The sequence below is a fragment of the Motacilla alba genome, chromosome Z, assembly GCF_015832195.1.
Source record: "Motacilla alba alba isolate MOTALB_02 chromosome Z, Motacilla_alba_V1.0_pri, whole genome shotgun sequence".
Classification (NCBI taxonomy): Eukaryota; Metazoa; Chordata; class Aves; order Passeriformes; family Motacillidae; genus Motacilla; species Motacilla alba.
The window spans coordinates 16,140,714-16,163,736 of NC_052046.1; the positions used below are offsets into that span (position 1 = coordinate 16,140,714).

The following is a 23,023-nucleotide window of genomic DNA, read 5'->3' on the forward strand; positions in this document are numbered from 1 at the left end:
CAGATGATTACTCAAACATGTATCATTTTGAAATACTTAAATCTGAACCTCCCAGTACGGGGCATTGGCTGCATGGAAATCATCACTCTCTTCTGCCTAAAGGTCTTCATGGGAGTGGTGCACAGGGCAATCAACTCCACTGCACCCTCACTCCTCTTCCTTACCCAGCAACTCCTAAATTTTTACAATGCCACACCTCTGTTATGTTCAGTTTTGGAATACTGCCTCATCTGTGTGGCTCAGCTGGTGCACAATTGGTCCCTCTCTGGCCTGCACTCCAGCAGCCTCCCATCTCCACCTACAAAATCCCTTGTGCCCACAGTTTGGCATAGCTACCTCTCTTCTCACACGTACACATATTCACTTGAGGACGTCAGCTTTGGCATCTGTTTGCTACAGAGCAGAAACATTTGAGAGGGAGATAAGAATGGGATAAGGAGAGAGGCTGAAAAACTGGAAATGGATGACAAAAGCTCAGTGGAATTTTCTCAGTCCCTCTTACCTTCTTCCTTCCCTAAAACACATTTCATCTCTCTCCTCTCCTCTGAGCCCCCTGCTTGGAGACCCTGTTGCATCTGAAGTTAGTAATGAGTTTATACTCTGTCCCCCACCCACTCTGTCTGCTTTCTCAGAAAAAAATGTTTAAATGACTATACAATAGGGAACAGGAGAAATAACAGAGCAGGCTTATTTATCCCCTCTCCTCTGGGAGCCCAGAAGAGAAGCATAGGAACAATAATTTACTTTTTGTCTGTTAAAATTGATTTTTCCAATTTAATTTTTTATTACTGGGCATGTAGAAATCAGTGGACTTTCACTGACTTAAGATTGTTTTGCACAGGAAAGGAATGAGGTGATTACAGAATACCTCCTTAGCAGATTGGGTGTGACTTGTTCAAAACTGTTTTGATTAGAGGCTTTTGAGATTTTTTTTCCCCATTTACCTCCTTAATGAACAATGGTCATTACACTTGTAGCAAGTCGAGAGAAATTGCTGAGTGTCCCATGTCTGGCAGATTTAAAAATAAAAGCCTGAAGTTTCAGATGCAGAAAGTCAAAGTTTATGGTATTTTTTTCCTTCCCATCCTCCTTCTCTTCTCCATATAATCTACAACACCATACTGATGATTAAACTGCATATCTTGAGTTTTGGGATAAAAAAAAGTAAATGGAAAGTGATGATAAAAAAGTGGAAAAAGAAGGAGGAATTATAAAGAAATAGTAGAAGTAGGAACAAAATCAAAATATTTCTCTTGGCCTTTTTTTGCCTCATTTTTAACTGTTTTTTACTATGGAGAGGTAGGTTTTTTAACCATTTACATATGAGTAACTTTCTGTGGATTTCTGTCAAAAAAGAAAGCAAAATACTTCAATAAGTTAAATTCTAGCTTTAAAGCTATGCTGGAAAGGCCTTCAGAAATCTTTATACCATTTCTATTTTTACATTATTCTATGGCATAAGCAGTTATAGATGTTTGGCCTGTACCTTACTGTGTCTCCAAGGGACTGTATCAGTACACTAAGTCATCATGCCATGTCATATCTTATGATTAGTTTTCTCCTCAGAAGAACAGAATTATATTTAAGAGGTATTACAAAGATTAAGGATGAAGAAAGGTCTTACAAGAGTTTACAAGTAATTTGTGTCTTGAAGTAAACAAAATGTGGGAGAATTACTTTATTTTTGTTGTTCAGATGCCTTTAAAAAGATCTCCTTATGAAAAAAGATATTATCCATTAATGCTTCCCAAGGCATCTCTGCTTTTCTTTTACCTTAATTATCAGTAGATTCAAAAATACTCCTGATTTCTCTCCACATCCCAATGCTGAAAACTCTAACATATGATTTCATGTACCAAATGGTTTTCCTTTAATTTTGTTATTTTAGTTGTTGATTTTTGCCAAATTGATTAGCTTAACAATTTATTGAGAAAGCCAGAATCTGCTTCCCAAATAAGAGTCTGTATTCATTTACAGGACAACAATAAATCGTAGCCCTGAGAACTGCTTTGTTCCAAAGTAGAACAGTCCATCACTTGCCTGTTCTCTTGTACAACACTTTTCACAGGAACTGGGGACAATTAAAGAATTATTCCCTTGTGTAATGTAAAAGCCATGGAATGCTAGGGAAGGGAACATAAACTTAAGAATTACAGGAATGTTCAATAGATTATGGTCAGTAACGCTGGGAAAAATAATAGGTTGTCTGGAGTAGAGCAGAATTATGTCCTTCTGTGTAGCACTACTGCATTTTCCAGATATAAATTAAACAAGCAAATCAAAACATACGATGCCTCTAAGCATCATTCTTAGGGGCTTGCTGAAGTCCCATAAAGGCACATATGCATCATGTAGAAGATGAAAAGGCCACATAAGTTCAAACCTTCATTGCTGTCTAATAGAATATAACTCTAATTTTGCAAGGTGATCATCTTGTGATCCTGTAGGAGACTGGAACATGAAGCCTAGTAGCACTTTTCTCAGAAGCTTTTTTGTTACCTTTTATTGAGGAATGGTACATCTTTGATACCATGGACTATGTAGAAGATGATGATCAGTGTTTTCAAAGCTAGTGCCAAGAAAGGGTCGCACATGACAGTTGTATCCCATAAGATAACCACATGCCCCCCTTCCTTCCTGATTTACAAGCTATGCTGCACAGTGCAGTTTTCAGACTCAGATGTTCTTCCCATTCACTTCCTGAGAAGGAAATGCTCAAAATGTGTACTTGCTGTGATCATGGACATTTCCTTTCAAACAGGAAATTATACAACTCAATGTCAGCCTGTAATCTTTTTTTAGGAAAATGACAACACCAACATGGGTCTCTAGAATCATGAAGGACTGGCAGATGCTTTTCACACTGGCAGCAGTCAGTAGATGATTACATTATTGGTACCTCAAAAGCTGCAGAGAAGGAGCCATGAATCCACATCAAACAGCTTCCCAGCGTACTATAGTCTCTGGCTACAATTGGTGCTACACTGGAATTTTTAAGCCATTACTCCTCCGCCAGAAAATCAAGCATGATGCAAATCTCTTGTTCATCACTAGTTCACAGCTGTCTTTTTAAAAGACTAACAGTATCCTGTTCAGATAATGTGGTGTGTCACTTTAGATGCATGCCACAAAATAGTTGCGTTGGAGGAAACAGGTTAAAGATTTCATCTTCAGGTTTTAGTTTGTTCAGTGCGACATGAGTGTTCTGAGTGATGAGACAGAGTGCGCCCTGGCTGGTTCTGTAAACACTGCACAGGGTTAATAGCCCGCTGCTCACTGGAACATTGCAGCCTCTGCATTCTCTCTGCTGCAGATGGAAGAGGGCATACCTCCAAGAGACAAATATCTGAAAGGCAGCGGCTTGTAATAAGTTTGAGCCTACATCAGTTCTTACAGATTTGACTGTGTTTTCAAAAAGCTACAGAAATTCAGTTGGATAGATTTTGCTATCACATGCCGATATAATTATAGTCCCATAATCATTTGTAACTATCATTTCATAATGATCATATTATTGATGTTTACTGTGAAGTATTAATCCAATTCTAACCCTTCTGCTACAAGCAAACAAATGCTTTGCAGAATCTGAGAGGCTATGAAAATACCTTAAAAAACTCCCTGTAAAGCAATTGTAAAGTACATACTAAACTACTTCCAAAGTAATATGATGGCAGAAATATCCCAGAGGTCTTATTGATCTTCAATAACTTAATGCTAGAGTGCTTTTAATAATAGATGAGTGAGATATAAATGCCATGCAATACTGCATTATCCTAAATAACACCTATAAATCGCCATGTGTAACGTAAAATTGAAATATGCTAATGGAACATTGTGTAGCTTCTTCCCAGTAAAAGCTGTCAGGAACCTGCCAAAATATTAAAACTGACAGAGATGAGTGGGAGAAATTAATTAATATTTAAGAATATTGCTCACCTTTTATTCCACTCTTGGTTTTGCAGCAGGTTTCCTCAAGCCTTTTGTGGTTATTGCACAATCCCATGTGTTAGTCTTCCAGACAAAGACTTATTCTGCTAAAGTCATCTACAGGCTTTACATTACCCACCACCATCCCAAAGCCACCATTTCCTTCATGTTTTACCCTCTGGTACTTGTCAGGTGATACTTCGACGTATCTCCTGCTGGGAGAGCATGCATGTCATGGATGTCCCTGCTGTCTTCCCCAAGATAAGAATAATTGGGTCTTCCTGTGTCTACGCTCAATTTAGAGTAAATAAACTATTGGATATAGGGTTATTATATTTGAATGAATTGAAGAGAGTTGTGAGTGAGCCATGACTTTGTATGCTATAAGGAAAATATTTTTGAGGAGTTCTGATGGCTGGGGCATTGGTCTGCTTGGCCTAGAGGAGAGCAGAGCTCCCATCCAGATTGCCTAAAGCCAGGAAAACCAAGGATTTGAGACAGCTTTTGGCTTTATTTCACTTTTTAATAAAAACAATTCAGAAACTTAAAAATGTTTCATGAGACTGTCATCTAGCTAGTCTTGCTCAAACTCATATAGGTGTTTCATCCTGAGAGAAACGCAAAGAGTTCTGTTCTTCTCCTGGCTGTAAGTACAAACAGACATTTACCCTACTGCAAGAGGCAGGGATATTTTCTTTAAGGGCAGTTGATTTTAAACATGAACTCTGTGTTTCAGGTTGGAATTGTTCAGTATGGACAGACTGTAGTCCATGAATTTTACCTGAATACATACTCAACAACAGAAGATGTGATGGCTGCAGCCTCGAGAATACGCCAGCGAGGTGGCACACAAACCATGACAGCCTTGGGAATAGACACGGCCAGGTATGCACACAAGATGATGTCCTGCACGTGGGAGAAACAAACAGGGCAGTGTGGTGATTCTGATTTTATGTGTTAAAAACATGGTGTGGCTAATGTCCAACTTCATTTTAGCTAAGCAAGTATCATTTGTGAGGAAGGTGAATAAGCAGACTCTATCCAGCACCTAGAGCAATGGAGTATGAAAGGCAGCTGTCTCCTGAGTGGAGAAATTAGGAAAATATAATAGTTATGGAGCAAGATTTTAGGCCTAAGCAAAGGGCTGACAATATCTGATGTCCACATAGAGCAGGTAGGAACTGTGTATGTAGAGGGATGAAGAAAATCAAGTTTTTCAGAGGAAAACCAAAAAAAATATAGAATTTTTAATGCTAATTTGTTTTCATTCTGATGTTGAATATTACAGTGTTTGGGCCCACACTTGCCAGAAGGCCTAAAAATTTTCTATCCTAAGTCTTTGAAGTTTCTTGATCTTTGGGAGATTAAAGACCTGTTATAGCAATAGCAATATTTAGAAATGCTTCTTTTATGAGAAAAATGAAATCTGACTTTCATAGAACTGACAGTAAATGTAAATCTCTCAGAAAATTTCAAACGGTACAACATTGTCCTGGTATCTTTTTTCTTTTATGGGTTTGTTTTTTCCATCACAAAAGCATGATTTTATTCTACAAAAGATTGCATTCACTCTTTAGAAACAACCATTTAATGAAATATGCTGCATCCTTCTGATGAACAATTGGATTATCTGACCAAAGTTTTATTGATGTGGTGTACAGTTGAATTCTTATATATTAGAGCTTTCCTGAGATATGAGTAGAAGCTTGAGGAGTCCAAACAAGTTCATGAAAGCAGAGCCAGTTGAGAATTGCCAAGTTTTCAGAAACCACATCTAGTTCAGAAAGCCTCTGCATACCACAAAACACAGCAGGCTTGTATGTACAGAAACTGTCATCAAAAGCTTGCTCTGTTCTCACAGTCATCCCCCCTTGACCATTTTCAGTGGTTAATTTCAGCTTTCATTCATGTGGCCAGGCCTAGAATTCTGTGGTATTTTTCTGAAAAGAGGAAACCCTGCTTCCTTCTCCTCCAGAGCCCTAATCCAGCCTTGCCTTGTTAGGTCCAGAGTGTGGGCAAACAGCTGCCCAAAACCTCAGAGCCTGTTTGCCCATCTGCAACTGTAGAACACAAGTGGGTGCCCCAATCTGCCTCCATTTACCTGCAACCTATTTCTGCCACGTCCCCAACACCTAGTGTTAATTCACATAGGTGGGCAGAGGTGTGCTGGTAGCTGAGTAAATATTTTGACCACTTGAAGTGCTGCTGTAGGGTAGAAGTAGGTGACAGTTTTCTGCATGGGTTTTTGGAAAGGTAGGGTGCTGTCTGGGTTTTCTTTTAAGATGCCAAAAGCCATTTTAAAGTGCCAGAAGTTAATTTGTAGAGGGGAAAAATTTTTCCCTATCCAGATTTGTATTTTCTGCTATTGCTCTCAAGTGAGTGAATTATGAATGAATGCTTGTGAAACATTGGCTGTGAACTGTCATGTAAGTTCCAATTGCAGTTGTGTGTATTTGTTCATGGTTAACATTAATCTCCATTTCCTGCTCCTTAGTTAATATAAAATCTTGTAGTTTATGGTTGGCTATGCAAATATGATGCATGTGCTAAATGCTGACATTGCCTTTCTCCAAAATGCTTTATGGTCCCTTTAGGGAAGAAGCTTTTACTGAGGCTCACGGTGCACGAAGAGGAGTACAAAAAGTAATGGTTATTGTGACTGATGGGGAATCACATGACAACTACAGATTACAAGAAGTGATTGATGATTGTGAAGATGAAAACATTCAGAGATTTGCGATTGCTGTAAGTGAAATTTAATGGGAAAAATCAGAATGTTAAAAGCATGTTTCATCTTCTAAATGTAATTTCAGTTTTAGAAGTTCATTTCACAGAATCTTTATGGAAATATAATTATTTCAGAGAGGAAAAAGCTGAAAAAACCATTAAAAATTTGCTTTCTGATTTTATAGCATATAAGAAAAGCAATTTGTCTGTCTTCCTTGTGATGATGTGTGTGCGTCTGTGAGGAAAAAGGAGGAAGAGTTTGAGGGATAGTTATAAATCAAATCCTTTTTGTTAAAAGCAACACTGAGCAAAGGGACTAATACAATTCTAAGCAACTTCTATGGAAACATTACCTATTTTTAAAAAAAACAAATGTAAGCCATCAAGAAATACTTGTTCTTTATGTCTGTGTTGTATGCTTGCACTCTAAAGCTGTCATTTTCATGCTAATCATGCTAAACAGTAGCTGAATGAGAGTACAGGTTAACCCATATCAAGAAATATGAAAGCATTAGTTATGGTTTTGGTGTTAATACTGCACTATATTTGTGTATTTTATACACAATCTTCTATTTTCTGCTGTTAATTTTTAAGGGACATTGGGTTGTTGCCTCTCCATTGCTATCTATCTGTGTTTTGCTATCATTGGTTTTGCCACCAGTTTTTGGTGGTATGAAGGTTGTCTTATTATAAGGTAGTATGAAACCATGAAACTTAAAGATGTTGTACTTAATTTAAAGAAAACTGTAAAACAAAGTTTGAGTCCAGCAGCACACAGATTTTCAGTAGTTTTCTTCATAAAATTAGAGATAACTAAAGAAAAAGTTGTCCTTGACACTGCAACAATTTTAGCTATAAAATCCCTGTTTAGAACCAAATGTGAATTGCTCCAGTGGGCTGAGATGCTAGAGCATAGGAATTTGGTTTTTGTCTCCCTCTCAAATCAAGTTTAGTCTATAGAATACTTTTTCATATTAAAAAATAGCTGTTTGTCTTGGAATTAAGAGAAGTGAGGTGTTTTTTTCTGAGGTATCCTGAATTGTTACAGCCATGTTGTTAAAACTGCAAACCAAATCTAAAGAATTGTTTTGAAGCTGTTAACACTGAATGGAAGTGTTGTTCTTATATGGATTTGTAGGGCAAATCTTCACAGAATAAAGAACTATTCTATGCCTAATCCACTTGTCACAAATTGCATCTATAGCGTGTTATGATAAGAACTGGTGGTTATGCAGAAGCCAGTGTAATTGTGTTCTGGGCTGAGAAGTGTTTTGTTGTTTTTTTCCCTAAATTATGGCCTACTTCAACAGATCAGAGAATGAATTATTACAATTTTTTGAAGAAGGGGTGAAAAGTACACTTGAGGATAGACATCACACCGCACTGTTGCTTTTTTTCCTGTCAAATGATATTTTCAAAAAAACAACTGAGCCATCATAGAGTTCTGTTCTCCTTGAGAAAGAATGGCTTCAAGTCAATTTGAGAGAGGTTTTAACAAAACAAATGGTTTGTTAAGGTTAGATATGATTTTCCACCATTCTCTGACAACTTACCTCAATGATATCTTTTTAAACAGGTTATAAAATACATGCTTGACCTTTTTAATTTTGTTTCTTTGGTTTGTTATTTTTTATTTTCTTTAGATTCTTGGCAGCTACAGCAGAGGAAATTTAAGTACTGAGAAATTTGTAGAGGAAATAAAATCAATTGCCAGTAAGCCTACTGAAAAGCATTTTTTCAATGTCTCAGATGAATTAGCTCTTTTAACCATTGTTGAAGCACTTGGAGAGAGAATATTTGCCCTGGAAGGTATGACATTATTTAAAATTTTACTTTATGCCTGCATTACAACTGAAACAAATGGAAGAACACCTGTTTTCACCTTACTTTGAAATGCATTCTGCCGTGTGAAATTTATTATACAATTATTTCTTCCATGCTGGTTATAAAAATATTTTATAATAGGCATCAAAATAGTAGATGCAGATGAGACTATATGCATAGGAGTTAGAGCCTGTGGAGACAATAGCCTAAAAGGGTAAGTAACCAGAACTGTTTTAATGCAGTAAATAGAAAGTTGCCCTCTTTTAGGTAAAAAACATTGCCAGATCATACCCCAATTGCCCCATGATCATCTGGTTTTCTGCCTAAATGTTTAGGGTCTCTTTTTGGTTAATTGTTAATTAGAGCATGTTAGTTTGCTGTACAAATTTGCATGTACTTGCTGTATAGAGTTAACAAGATATGATTTTCCTTTGGGAAGTTTCAGAGTATTCAGATTGTAGCACAGAAAAGTCATTCTCTCATAATTACATTCTCCATCCAAATGAGACAACACTGCCCAAACCACTGTTTGTTTCAAGTACTACTGGAAACAGGAGACAGAGTTTATTAGTTATAAATTATACTGGCCAACTCTGAAGGGATTCATGTAGTACAAAGAAAACATCCATCTATTTGGACTATTTTTTTCAACACTTCAACTTTCTAAGCAGCAAGAATAGTGTAGTTTATAGCTGGAACAAAAGAAAATATTGACTTGAAAGTACAAAATTGAGAGAGTATATTCAGTTTTTTACATTGGAGTTGTATTTCTCAGACATTTTTAGATTTTTTTAGTGTATTATTTAGTTTGGTCAAATATTAATGTTTTCAGCTATTATTAAATATTTTCAGCAATAAAAACTTTATTAAATATAATTTATATGTTCTTTTTTACCTTCTGGACAATTTGGTTTCCTCAGGTTTGCAAAAAATTAATTTGATGAGAATCTACCCTCTCTAAAGCTTAACATTTAGCCTACTTAGGGCCATTGGGTACTTCAAAGTTAATTGAATAGGGTGCTCTTTTCTTAAGTCACTGTGTACTAAGAAGAATACACTTTCAGTGGGAATATAGTTTTTCAAACAGAAATTGAAAACTTGGTCTTCAATTTATCTTTTGTACTTTTAAAAAGTGAGAAAAATATTTCTGTTTCATTGTCAGAATAAAATGTTATTTACATCTATTAGCTATAATGAATATAGAATAAGAAGTTAATTAATTTTGCAACAGGTGAAGGATGTAAGACCTAGCATGACTGAGTTTTTTAAAATCTAAATAATTTCAATACTGCCAAAGGGTGTCTTGGTTTGCAGATTTTCTGTAGGAACTTAGAGATGAGCTTAGATTTCTACATAAGACACCTGCAATATGAGACATGAAATGTCTCCTCCTCAACCTAAGTCCCAGAAATCACGTAACCTGTCTGCAAGAGAATCAGAATAGAAATGAAAATGGGATTTCAGCTTTTTTTTTCAAAGCATAGCAAGGTCAAGCTGCTCCAGCAGGTTGGAGCTAGATAATACTGACTAAATCAATTTATGCTGATTCTTGAGGCATAGTTTTCTGTCCTATCCCAAAACCTTTCAGCTGTATTCTGGATTTACAACTATGTCCATGCATACATTTTTCTGGTGGCAGAAGCAAGCAGGTTTATTCTGTGCCCTGCAGCTTTTGACAAGTTTATTGGATTTGTTTCAAAGCAGATTAATCAGCTCTGTACATAGTAGCTTCTGTGCATCACAAGAACCTTGGTTGTTGAAATTTGATATCTGAATCTGTTTAAATTCTCATACTAAATTGATTTTATTTTTTTTTCTTGGATTTCTTAGTTTCATTTCTTAGTTGGATTTCTCAGTTGGTTCTTGAAAAAATTCAAAGATAAATTGAGAGAGATTTGAAAAATTAAATCCAACAAAAACTCCTGCTTGACAGCAAATGAATTTTTACACATAATATTTTTCATATGCCTCTGTGTCTCATGGCATGGATATGGCTTTTAGCAGCAATTCTATGTTTTATCCAACCCATAGTCAGGCACAAATGTTTTTTCACAAAATATTCTTTGTAAGATGCTTGGCAGTTTAAAACTGAATGGAAAGTTAGGCTAAGGGCCATTATCTAAGTAGTATTTTGAGCTGCACACTCCAACAGTACCAGCTTTGTCCTCTGCCTCAGGCTGTTTGAATCCTGTCTTTCTCAGCTCATTAAGGAGCATCCTTTACTGCATGAAAATATTGTTTATCAGCAGATATGCAGCTTAAGAGTTTTATGCCTAAAAATGACTTGTTCAGACTTAGCAAAGCAGCTACATCTTGTGAAACAGGATAGTCTTCATTTGTATGTCAAACACTTTGTATTTGAGGTCATGTCTCCTTCCTACGACTGGCTCTAAATTGCAACACTTAGGAAAGCCATCATGTCCCCAGGAGCAACTGCTGGGGTTTAGTTGCTGAGTATGATAAGTTCAGAATTATTTAATAGTACAGATACCTGAAATTCATGCAACCATGGCTTGCTATGGCTCAGTTTCATTCACACAGCTGAAGATTTGCTGCAGCACCCAGTAGCAAACTGTGAACTCTTCCTGGACCAGCATCAGAGCAGATTTCATAGCTTGCCTCTATGGCTGGTTAGCATATCTTGCTCTCAAGAAAGAATCAACATGCAGAATATAGTTCCCTTACTGGCCACTTAGAGTGGCAAAATAGTCCTTGACTATTAAGAGCTGCTTATCTTTCTTTTAAGTAGAGGAAAAGGCAGAACTTTTTCTTCCCTTATGATATTTCAAGTTTACCTGGAAGAAAAACAGTCCATCAAAGTTTAATAACTAACATATGACTACTTGACAAGATACTGAAACTAGTACAAAATCTCCTGGTAACTTTTTTATCCAAAACCATTTAAGAGAATCAGATCTTCATGTAATTGTCTGGGCAGGATTATCATTCCCAAGTACTTCGCTGAGGCTTATGAATCTTGGACAGCAGAGATTTTCCTATGTTGTTTTTGCAAAGGTTCATACAAACATCAAGTGTTTTTCATTTAAAGTTCCTCCAGCTGCCTACAAAACTTTAGTTGATTGAATACAAGGCCAGGGTTACATGGTTGGTGTTTTATTGTTCACTTAGCTCAAGTGGAAAATGGCTTAACCATATTAATCAAACATTCCAAACATACTTACCATCAGCCTGAGTTCAAATCTGGACAGTTTTAGCCCAGAAACTCTGTTGGACAAGTTCTGAGACATGATCTTAAAATGGAAACGTGGGTCTTTTTTTCTGTGTTTATTATAAAACTGTATGGTAAACTATATTCACTGAATAGATTCATTAATTATGCTATCCTTTACAATCATATGATCATTTTCATAACACTCTTCAGTTACTTTTTCATATTGGAATAATTTTTTTTTAAATTTATTTTTTTCTGTTTAATAGCAACAACAGACCAGCAGGCCTCCTCTTTTGAAATGGAAATGTCTCAAGCTGGTTTCAGTGCTCATTATTCTCAGGTAAACAAACTGTTGGAAAATAGAAGTTATTTTACAAAGTAGTTTTTTGCTGGTGGTTCTATGAATTTGAGTAAGTGTTTCAGATTTCTTTGTATAGTCATGTTTGCTGTTGGAAGTTTTGGAATGTCCTGTAATCCAGTTACCTTTTTTGTAAAATGTATGTAAAGAACATTTATGAACAACAAAATCTTGAGAGAGTACATAGATACTTCACATAACTCTAAACTTAGTGTTCCCATACCATCTTCTGTCAGAAAATAGCCTAAAAATATGTTAAGATTGAGTAAAAACTTTTTACTAGAGCCCTTGATGACAGCCCTTGATGACAAAACTTTTTACTAGAGCCTTGATGGCAATATTTTAACTTGAAAGACAGTTCCAGAGCAGGGCCACAGATGACCAGAGGCCAAGATGACCAGAGGGCTGATGCACCTGTCCTGTGAAGACGGGCTGAGAGAGATGGGATTATTTAGCTTGGAGAAGAGAAGGCTCCAGGGACACCTTAGAGCAGCCTTCTAGTATTTAAAGGGGGCTTACAAAAAGGAGGGAGAATGACTTTTTACATGCTAGCTAGCAATAGGACAAGGGGGAACAGTTTTAAACTAAAGCAGCAGAGGTTTAGATTAGATGTTAGGGAGAAATTCTTTACATGGAGCAAAGGAAGGCACTGGAAGAGATTGTGAAGAGCAGCTGTGGATGCCCCACCCCTGGAGGTGTTCAAAGACAGGTTGAATGGGTCTCTGAACAAACTGGTCTAGTTAGTGGCATCCCTGTCATGGCAGTGGGGGTTGGAACTGGATGATCTTTCAGGGCATTTCTACACAAGCCTTTCTATGACCCTGTGATTGTAGGATCCATACCATAATAGGAAAAGCAAGGCTAACCATGTAAGTACGCAGGAGGCCTTACCCAAATGTGAGCATCCTGAACCATGAATGTGTAAAGATGATTCGCATAGAGAAAAGATGATTCACGTAGAGAACAGGCTTTTTCTTTTACTCTCCTTAAGGACTGGATCATGCTCGGAGCAGTTGGAGCATATGACTGGAATGGCACAGTGCTCATGGTGAAAGACACTGGTATTTCAATGCCAACTAATGACACCTTTCGTGACAGGCGTTCAGAGAGAAATGAACCTCTCGCAGCCTACCTAGGTAAGAGAAATAGCCAACCTTGCAACACTTTTCAACAAATGCTACAAGATGTCTCTCAAAGTTCATTCAAAAGGAGTATGTTACAAAATATTTTATATGGCAGGAGCCTGGGAGCAAATCTACTCTCTGATTTTCATGTTCTTTTAAAAAAATAAACAACTCCTACAACTAGAAAACAAGTTCAATCATAGACCTAAGTATATCTAGACTTTCCCAACAGGGATGTTTTATCTGTTCAAAGAAGATTTTACAGATTCCTCTAGTATTGTTACAAAGTTTTTCTATGCCTTGATAGTTAAAAAGTCTTATACAACATTAAGTCCAAATATTTGCTTAAAATTAGGCTGTTTTCTATCACTCAATGGACATAACCAGCAAGACCAACATGTTTTTTTTATAATAATGTTTTGCATATTGGCAGGTTATTTTTCTACCAAAAACCTTCAGTGCTCTCTCCTCTAGGTCTTGCTTTCTATACATCATGCTTCTGTTTGCTCTGTTGTCTCATTTAAATCATACTTCCATTGATGAAGAATCAATGCTAAAATATTTTAATGTTTTTCTTTAAATACACTTTCTTCATTGCCAAATGCCTTTAGCTATTGCCTTTTATTGCAACTCCAATTTGGTAATGTAATTTTCAAATTAAGATTGTAAACTCCCATAATACTTGCAATTCTTTCACAGTTTTAATTTCACTGCAAATTTTTCAAGTCTTCCTTCACCAAAGCTGTTAAACCGTTGTTAATGTAGAACAGAACAGAGTTAGGTTCAAAATGCCCCCAGAATCACTTTTTGAAGACTCTCTGAGTTTGACAGGGGGCCCGTGACAACTGTTCTTTGAAAGCAGCTTTTCAACCAGCTATCATGAGTTTTTTTCTTACATTGTGTGAGAATGGCAAAGTGAACATGGCTCACTAGCCTGGAAACATGTTTAATAACCCAGGGGCGCTCCTCTTTCTGAGACTATAAACAAAAAAAGGCCTTTTCATTAACTGCTATTGCTCTCTACCATGAACAGAGCTAAATATCTAGTTGTGGAATAAACCTTACAAAGCTTCTGAATCATAGCAAGTATTTCTGATGCATTCTGCGTGTATTGCATCTTGATTTCTTTCTGCTCCCTAGGATATACTGTGAATTCAGCACTGACACCTGGAGGTGTGCTGTACATAGCGGGTCAGCCACGATACAATCACACTGGCCAAGTTATCATTTATAAGATGGAAGGAAAAGAGGTGCAAGTGATTCAGAGATTAAATGGAGAACAAGTAAGTATGCATTGACAATTAACATACAAAAGAAATAAGCAGAAGAAATAATAAGTATTGCAAATGAGAGCACATTAGAAGAGCACATGAAACTGGGAGTTATAAGCAAGATCAGAAGGAAAGCTTAGGCAGATCCTCTGGTATAATTAGCAATGCAAATTGGATTGTACGGTCGATCCTTGGGAATTTTGTCTTTGAGGGTTAAATCCTCACTAGAGTCAAAGTGGTTGTTGCCCTCTGCAATTTTTTCTGTCTGCTGAATGGAAGAGCATGTCACTGGCAGGAAAGAGTTTTGACAAGCAAGGTTCTGTGCAAGGATATCTTCTGGGACAGACTGAAGTATTGAGTAGTTGCTTGTTACGCTGGGTAGCAGCTCACTGAGAGCTATTGCTGTAGGAGGAAAAATCCCCGCGTAAATGCAGAATTAAGGATGGTATTATTAAGATAATATTATGCTTATGGGAATTGAGAGACCTGCTTATTCTCATCTCCCCAGGCTGCAGAATCAGCATCTCTCAGGATCATTCAGGTTACCTAATTTTCATCTATAGCTGATGTCTGCAACTCAGCTAATCAATCAGTCAATCACTCAATCAAACAAACATTTTAGAGTCAATGAACTAAAGTAGTTATGGGCCTATTCAGCCTTGAGAAGGGACAACTGAGAGAGCACCTCATCAGTGTCTGTCAGTGTCTGCAGGGAGGGGTCAGAGCAGGGACTGGGCTCTGCTCAGTGCTGCCGAGCAATAGCACAAGAGGCAGCGGGGCAGTGAGTGATGCACAGGAAGTTCCACCTGAACATGAGGAAGAAATGCTCTACTTCGTGGGTGACCACTGGAATGGATTGTCCAGAGAGATTTTGACTATCCCTCACTAGAGATATTCAAGAACCATCTGGACGCAATCCTGTGCTGAGAGCTCTGGGATGACCCTACTTCAGCAGGGAGGATGACCCACTGTGGCCCCTTCCAGCCTGACCCATTCTGTGATTCAATGATTTTTAAGGTTTGAGACATCTGGACTACTTGAAGCATCTCTTTGAGAGTAGGCTCTTCTAGCCTCTTGGACTAGAAGATGCTGCTTCTCCTGTTAAGTGTAAAGGAAGTACAGGGTATCTTGCTTATCTGTGAATATAATGAGATAACTCCTATAGCTTGTTCTGATCTATGAATGTATCCATCTCTTCATGTAGATTTTGTTCCTCTGAAAATAATAACTTGAGAATTCTGGTGACTGTCTACACTGAACTGTCTCAGAGCTTTTGTCCAAGAATTTCTACTTGATTTTTTGAAGAGAAAACTAGCTTCCCTGAGATACTCTTATTCCAGTGCTGTCTTAAGAGGTCATACTCCCCATAACAGGTAGAAAGCATCCTTTTATCCTTTCAGACTCAGAAGAGTTGAAAGTTGAATGGCCCACTTGTTAATAAAAAAATTCAGACAACAAATGCTAAAACTAAAAACAATCTTCAAAGACAAACAGACCAAAACCATCTAGCTAGTAAAGAAAATTTATGCCTAGTGGTTAATATGTTGCAAGCAAGAAGTAGGTCTCTGAAAAGGAAATGCAGCATGATGCTGCTGACTCTGTTTCTGATGTATACTTTGTGTTTTTGTACAGATTGGATCATACTTTGGAGGCGTTATTACCACAGTTGACATCGATAGGGACTCATTTACAGACCTTCTTCTTGTTGGAGCTCCTATGTATATGGGAACTGAGAAAGAGGAGCAAGGGAAAGTATATGTTTACAGTCTGAACAAGGTAAGGTGATGTTTTTTATTGAACTGGAATACAACATGCTTTTTATTGCCTCCTTATCCCTATTTTAAAGAAACACAGTAATTAGAACTGGGGAAGATGACCTGTTGAAAATAGGGGAAAATGGTTTTGACAAATGAGATTATAATGCAACTTAATTTTAAATTCCATTCTCAAACTCTTTTTGAGACTAGAGTATTTTAGGTAGATAAGTACTATATCTTGTAAGCTGAAGTTTGACACAGATACAAATTAATAAGATTATTTTTCCATCACTTTTTTTTTTTTGTTTCATGGATTAGGGAACAATAAGGCTCATCCATCCTATAAGTGTTATCTTCAGTATCCTTGTGATTTGCTTAGCAACCTAGAGCTAAACCCTATACATACAACAGCTTTTAAATGTCTGACTAGATTGAGAATTATACCACACACTCTTCACTTTATTAATTTGCTAAGTCTTTTCTTCCACTGTCTGTGCATACTCCTCTCCTCTCTTCTCCTCTCCTCTCTTTCCTCTCCCCTCCCCTCCCCTCCTCTTCCTCCCCTCTCCTCTCCTGTCCTCTCCTTCTCTGTACCATCATGTACTGTTTTAACAATTATCAAAATATGTCTTAGCAATGATGATTTCCTAACATCCTATTTCAAGAAAAGGACCTGGAGAGAGTGGATGTTTTTGACAAAGAATTCTTACAGTCTCTAGATGCATGTTGCCAAAAACAAATTGCTGGTGAATAGGATTGGTGAGAAAACAATAATCCCATGTCCTCCAGTAGTGTGGGGTTTGAAATTTGCTTTTGCTGGGCTTACTGTTACCCAGCTCCAAATAAAGGAGATGCAGTAACTGCATGCTACTGCTTATTTCTTACATGGAATTCGTGGGAAAGATTGGTTACATGCCCTAGTGTGTTTTTGGTCCAGTACACACACTGGATCAGAATATGTGTGTTAGGCCACAGTGTATGTGTGTAAAAGAAATGCTATCTTTTGCTCTGCAATAACAATATTGCCATCTGTGTTTCATTAGAAACTTGGCTAACTTCTCACATTAAGAGAATGATTTTAGAAAAACTCTTTACACTCCCTAAATAATGAAGTGGTTTACTTACAATAGCATTCAAATATTGTTATGATACTGTGCTTTCCTGTGAACCTCTAAATTCGAAAAATATGCAGAAGCATCTAGAGGTGGAAAGAGAGGGAGCAAGAATGTTATTGCCACATGCTGCACAGAAAGAACACTTGAATCATAGTTGTAGAATCACAGTTTCTACAGTGCACATAATCACTAGGAATAGTTTGTAATTGTTCTGTTTAATTCATCCATTTGTCTTCTGGACAGGAGCTCTTAAAAGTCTGCATTGCTGAAATGTTGGCAGGAATTCACAAACTCTAAATCTGTTCTTCCACAGACAAAGTTTGAATATCAGATGAGTCTTGAACCTGTAAAGCAAACGTGCTGCTCACCATTAAAACAGGATACCTGCAAAGTTCTTAAGAATGAGCCTTGCGGCGCACGCTTCGGGACTGCGATTGCTGCAGTGAAGGACCTCAACCTGGATGGATACAATGACATTGTGATAGGCTCTCCCTTGGAAGATGACCATCGGGGAGCTGTTTATATTTATCATGGCCGTGGCAAAGCAATCAGTAAAAAATATTCACAGGTATGAAGTAAAACTCCTCAGGTTGCCGGCTGTTCCAATGCATATAATGTTAATAATATTGTCTTTCCAACACAGTATGAGGCTGTGACTTGACCAGTTGAAACAGCTGTTGTAAATGGCTCTATACTTTTATACTCATACTGATTTAACTGAATTTGAGTCTTAATATTGTTAAAGAATATACTCACACGGTTTTATTAGAAACCTTCTGACATGCTCTAAACAGCCAGAAAAGAAGATGTTTTGCAATCTGAAAATTTACAGTGTGTTCATCACCATGGTAACTGTTTTAAGGGTATCGTAATGAAAATTAATGCAGTTAAAGAGCCCAAACCCCATCCCACTGCCATCAAATGCATCTTGACTGTTTCAAAACCCTTCCGAGTTCACTGCATTAACCTCTTTATGCATTTCACAGCGTATTGCATCAGGTGGAGATGGGGAAAAAGTGAAATTTTTTGGCCAGTCTGTGCACGGAGAAATGGATTTAAACGATGACGGGCTGATTGATGTTACCATCGGAGGCCTTGGTGGGGCTGCCCTCTTCTGGTACGGAGAATCACAGCAACTGTCAGGACAGGAAAAAAAACTTCTGCTTGGATACCAGTGTTAACTTGCATGCATGCTTGCTTAGACTTTGTGAGGTTACTGGTTTCATCCCATGTTATGGCACTGACTGCAAATATTCATCTTTTCACATCTCTCTGGAGGAATGAGCATTAAACTTACATGTATACTGTTATAAATACAGGGGTGCTATAGAAATCTTGCTAGCCTAGAAGGAAGAACTTGTCTTCCTAAACCACCTTCAAAATAGAAACTGATTCCACTTGTTGCGCTAAGTAAAATAGGAAAAAACCTTAATTTCTCTCTTTTTCACAGTATATTGCATATTGTTTTATTAACAATATCAGGAACATATTCAAATGTAAAGGGGTCACTAAGAAAACTGATTTTATTTCTTAGTAGGAAAACTGCAATTTGAATCCCTACAGAAAATCTGTAAAATTAAACTAAGCCTTCTGTTTAACAGTCAATTCATTTTCTTTATATGATTCAGATGTAGTAGTGAGCAATATAATTTTTGAGGTAGAAGACAAATTAACAGTATGACACTAAATCCCTTTAAACCACAACTAAAACTATTTCTGTTTCTGGTAAGGAAATTGCTAACCCATCTCCTTGCTTTCTCTGTCCTGCTCTTTCACCTAAATCACCGGGTAGGTGATCAAGTTTGTCAAGGCTTGCTACCATCCTCAAGCTCCCATCGTCTTCTGAACTTCACCTAGCAGTTTCTTTCTGAATGTTCCATGTGTAAACACAGTGTGATGTCCTTCACTACATTGTTGAGACCACAATTCTGAAGAAAGTTACTTTGCCAGCTAACTGACATGCTTCATCTCATGGCCAAAAGGGAGCTGAATAGGACCAAGGGATGAGACAGGAATGCATTGCAGGAAGGAAGGACATTTAAAGTGAAACAAACTGGGTACAAATATTAGCTTGTTTGTCTACTCAAAACCTAAGAGATGGTTTGCTATCTTCCAACTTATGTATAATATTATGTTCATCTGTCATACTCTCAAGGCCCGATCTAGGCCTTCAATCTCTCTTAAAATGGATCTGGCTCTGTAGAGTTGCTTTAATGCTTCTGGAAATATTTCACCTGGTACCTTTTCTGAAACAAGTACAGCACTGTGGAGAAATCCTGTGACTGTTTCCTCCATAATTCCTCTTTTACTAGTATTAGGAATAGGATATATAGTTAATTACTCTTCTGGACCATGGTGTTATTCCTGTCCCCAATTCTTCTGGGGTTTTCCCTCCGGAGTGATAGCTGAGCTTTAAAAAAATGCTCTAGTGCCTTATATGTTTTGGCTGCTGAGGATATTTCTTTGCCTCCTCTTTTTGTTGCTCACTTTTTGGTTTTCTGTATGATGAGTTTTCTCTGTGGTGGCAGTTAACAGGCATGCAGTAATTTGCCTAAATGGAGAAAGGCAAATGCAGACTGAAAATGTGCCAGAGAAGTGCATTTCAACTGCCAGTTGTTTTTTATAGCTTCACACAGCCAAGACAGAAAACATGAAATAATAGATGCCTCTTAATTGGCACAACATGGCCAACGCTGTGTCAGCTACTGTACTGCAGCATGGTGCCATCAACATGTGCCACAAGAATCTCACTTCAATTGTGGATTTTATGCTTCTGTTATTTTCCAAAGAACATTAAGGATTTTTTTTAATCTAGAAACTTTTTGACAGTTGGATTCAAATGATCTCAAAATCTTTTCCAACCTAAATGATTCCTATGTGATTATATGTCTGTATCTGAATGTTGAATGCTGCATATTTTGTGAGTTCATTCTTAAGTTTAAAAAAGTTGCTGCTCTTATTTCCAAGCACTTTCTTTGTGTTTTTTTCTAAGGTCTCGTGATGTGGCTGAAGTAAATGTTTCCATGCAATTTATACCTAAAAGCATCAATATTCAGCAACAAAATTGTCAGATAAATACAAGAAAAACAATATGCATAGACGCCACAATTTGTTTTAAGACAAGACTAAAGTCAAAAGAAGATATATTTGAATCCAGTAAGTAGATAAGCACTAAGCTATGGAAGCTTTAAGCGATAAAACTTCTATGCTTGCATGCATTTATTAATTAAAAAGTGGAATTCAGCTCTTCTAAATTCAGCGTTCAAAGCACATCTAAGATATTTTGGGGGAAAAGAATGTGTAGAGGCAAAGTGCTTCATAATATTGATCTCAACCTCCTTTGCAGGTCTGCAGTATTGGATTACCCTTGATGCACAAAGACAGATATCTCGAAGCTTGTTCACAGAAAGCCATGAGAGGAAAATGCAAAAAAATATAACTATCAAAGGGTCAGAATGTACGAAACATAACTTCTACATGTTGGCAAGTAAATCATTTAAAGTATTTTTCTCATGTTGACACTAGTGTTACCCAAGTATGTATTCCATTATTTGCAATTTGGACAGCAAAATCTGTGTTCAGATTTAATCTTAAGAAGTGTACATAAAATTTGTTTGAAACTTAAGACTTATTTATTTATACATATATTAACAATTTACTTTTATATGCAGTGTTTTTAGCTATGTCTCTGTGTCTGTCTTAAGAGAGAGCATACCTCACTTGGTGGAAACAAGGAGCTGTCATGGTTAGCGGTTCAGGTGCACTCAGCAGGAGTATGTGAGAGAATTTCAGTTTGCATTTTTGGTGCAATTCCTCCTAATAAAATGCAGTAAATAAACTTTAAGGTTTGGAATAGAGAGTATTTATTCACTGCAAAACAGAAGCATAATTAGCAACTGTGAGTATGTATTTGCCCAAATTGTAGCTAATGTGTGGAGTGAATGGAGTTGCATACTGTAAGCACATTTAAAATGTTTAGTGACTTCACAGTTGTATCTTAATGCAAAACTAATGGTAAATGATACCCAGAATTTTCTTCACCAAAGAGCAGGCCTAAGTTTGACTTCACAAAAGGCAATGCTGCTGATGCTTATCTTACTGATCCTTTGAGTACAACTAGAAGAGAAAAATCTGTGAGTCAACAGTTGAGATATTCTTTAATGAAAATCTGTGGGATATGCTCAGGCTATTTGAAATTTGTGATAAGATACACGAAAACCTTAGTAAACATTTATAAGGAATGCCTGGCACATTGAATGTTTCATCATTAACTGCAAGCATTCAGATGCTTCTCTAGAAGAATGGCAGCAGTGTGACAGGAACATTTTTTACCTTCAGCACTTTTTGGGTCTTTTTAACCTCCTTAGATATGAAAGTGAATTTCCATGACAGGAGTTCTGTTTTCCTTATGTTCTAGGATAAGCCTGATTTTCAGGACTCGGTAAAGGTTTTGCTGGAATTCAATTTTTCTGATCCAGAGAGTGGACCTGTTCTTGATAGCAACTTGCCAAATTCAATAGCAGAATATGTAAGTCAGAAAGATTCTGTATCAATAACCAATGTATTTAAGGTAAAATCATAGCCCACACAGGAGCTGAAACTATTGCCCACTCATTGGCTGGGGGGGGAAGAGGGGGTTTACTAAGCCTGTCCAGCAGATATTTCCTCCAAATGAGTATTCAGGAATGAAAAGTTTGATTCAATGTGCTTGTGAACCATGCTGGGGTTCCAAAGCAGTCCATAGCTGACTGAAGATAGAAAAGAGTTACCAACAATTTTATTGTCAGGTTTCAGATAGGCACATAGCAGAGTGTTATCTATTTACTTTGGTGGTGCTTTCCACCATTCATATTTCTATTAATGCCTCTTTATCATTTAGAAGGGAGTGATGAGAAAGCTTATGCATTTTACAAGATTTTGGCATGTTTAACTGGTTAATATTAGGGAAGACTTCTTTGATCCTTAAACAGAAGATCTTACATAAAATTAGATAATGCATTAAAATGCAAGTGTTTGATAATAAATGTAATAAAATTAAGAATAAACATATTATTTTTGCAGATTCCTTTCACAAAAGATTGTGGAGCCAAAAATAGATGCATTTCAGATCTTGTTCTGATTGTAAAAGCAAGCATAGCTGGAGACAGGTAACTGCACTGGGTTTAATGTATTGCTTGATATCTGTATAAAGTTTCTATGTGAATTATAAATTCTGCCAGGGCTTCCTTTCTAATTCAGAAACAAAATAGTCTGGAGATTGAAAGAAGTTTATCTTTATGCTAAAAACAGATTCAATAATTAAGATGTCCAACATTCTTACTTTGTTTTACAGCTCTTCTCCATTCATTGTAAAGTCACGCAATGATAAGTTCACCATCCAGCTCTCTGTGAAGAACAAAAAAGATAGTGCCTATAATACCAGAGTTTTGGTTCAGTACTCTCCAAATATTATTTTTGCTGGCATTGAGGTAGGATTTTTTTACATTATTACAATTTTTTACATTATCACAATTATCATAACATAACATATATGACAATGTGAGGAAGCCTTTTTATTAAATCTTAATTTGTCTGCTTCAGCATCATTTCAGTTGTTTGAAAGAGATTTCCCAGGGCTGCTTTTCTTGCTTATGCCTCCACAGGAGTGTATTTATTTTGACATGAGTGAACTCTTGCCTAGCCCTGTTCATAAAATACAGATGTAAATTACACAATAGCACTTAGAAAAAGTGCCTTCCTCTTAAACAA

The 23,023-nt window shown here is 37.0% G+C and overlaps 1 protein-coding gene across 2 annotated transcripts in view; it reads left to right on the forward strand.

Moving 5' to 3' along the window:
- The window catches only part of ITGA1 (integrin subunit alpha 1), a 73,389-nt gene that overhangs the window by 34,169 nt on the left and 16,197 nt on the right, over positions 1–23,023 (forward strand). For both annotated transcript variants that reach the window (XM_038125398.1, XM_038125397.1), the window contains exons 7-20: positions 4,664–4,812; positions 6,522–6,672; positions 8,298–8,463; positions 11,917–11,990; positions 13,000–13,144; positions 14,273–14,415; positions 16,036–16,179; positions 17,589–17,843; positions 18,262–18,392; positions 20,268–20,431; positions 20,622–20,758; positions 21,693–21,803; positions 22,337–22,422; positions 22,608–22,743. In XM_038125398.1, coding sequence (XP_037981326.1) covers positions 4,664–4,812; positions 6,522–6,672; positions 8,298–8,463; positions 11,917–11,990; positions 13,000–13,144; positions 14,273–14,415; positions 16,036–16,179; positions 17,589–17,843; positions 18,262–18,392; positions 20,268–20,431; positions 20,622–20,758; positions 21,693–21,803; positions 22,337–22,422; positions 22,608–22,743 — 1,992 coding nt within the window. The remainder of the gene's footprint in view (positions 1–4,663; positions 4,813–6,521; positions 6,673–8,297; positions 8,464–11,916; positions 11,991–12,999; positions 13,145–14,272; positions 14,416–16,035; positions 16,180–17,588; positions 17,844–18,261; positions 18,393–20,267; positions 20,432–20,621; positions 20,759–21,692; positions 21,804–22,336; positions 22,423–22,607; positions 22,744–23,023) is intronic.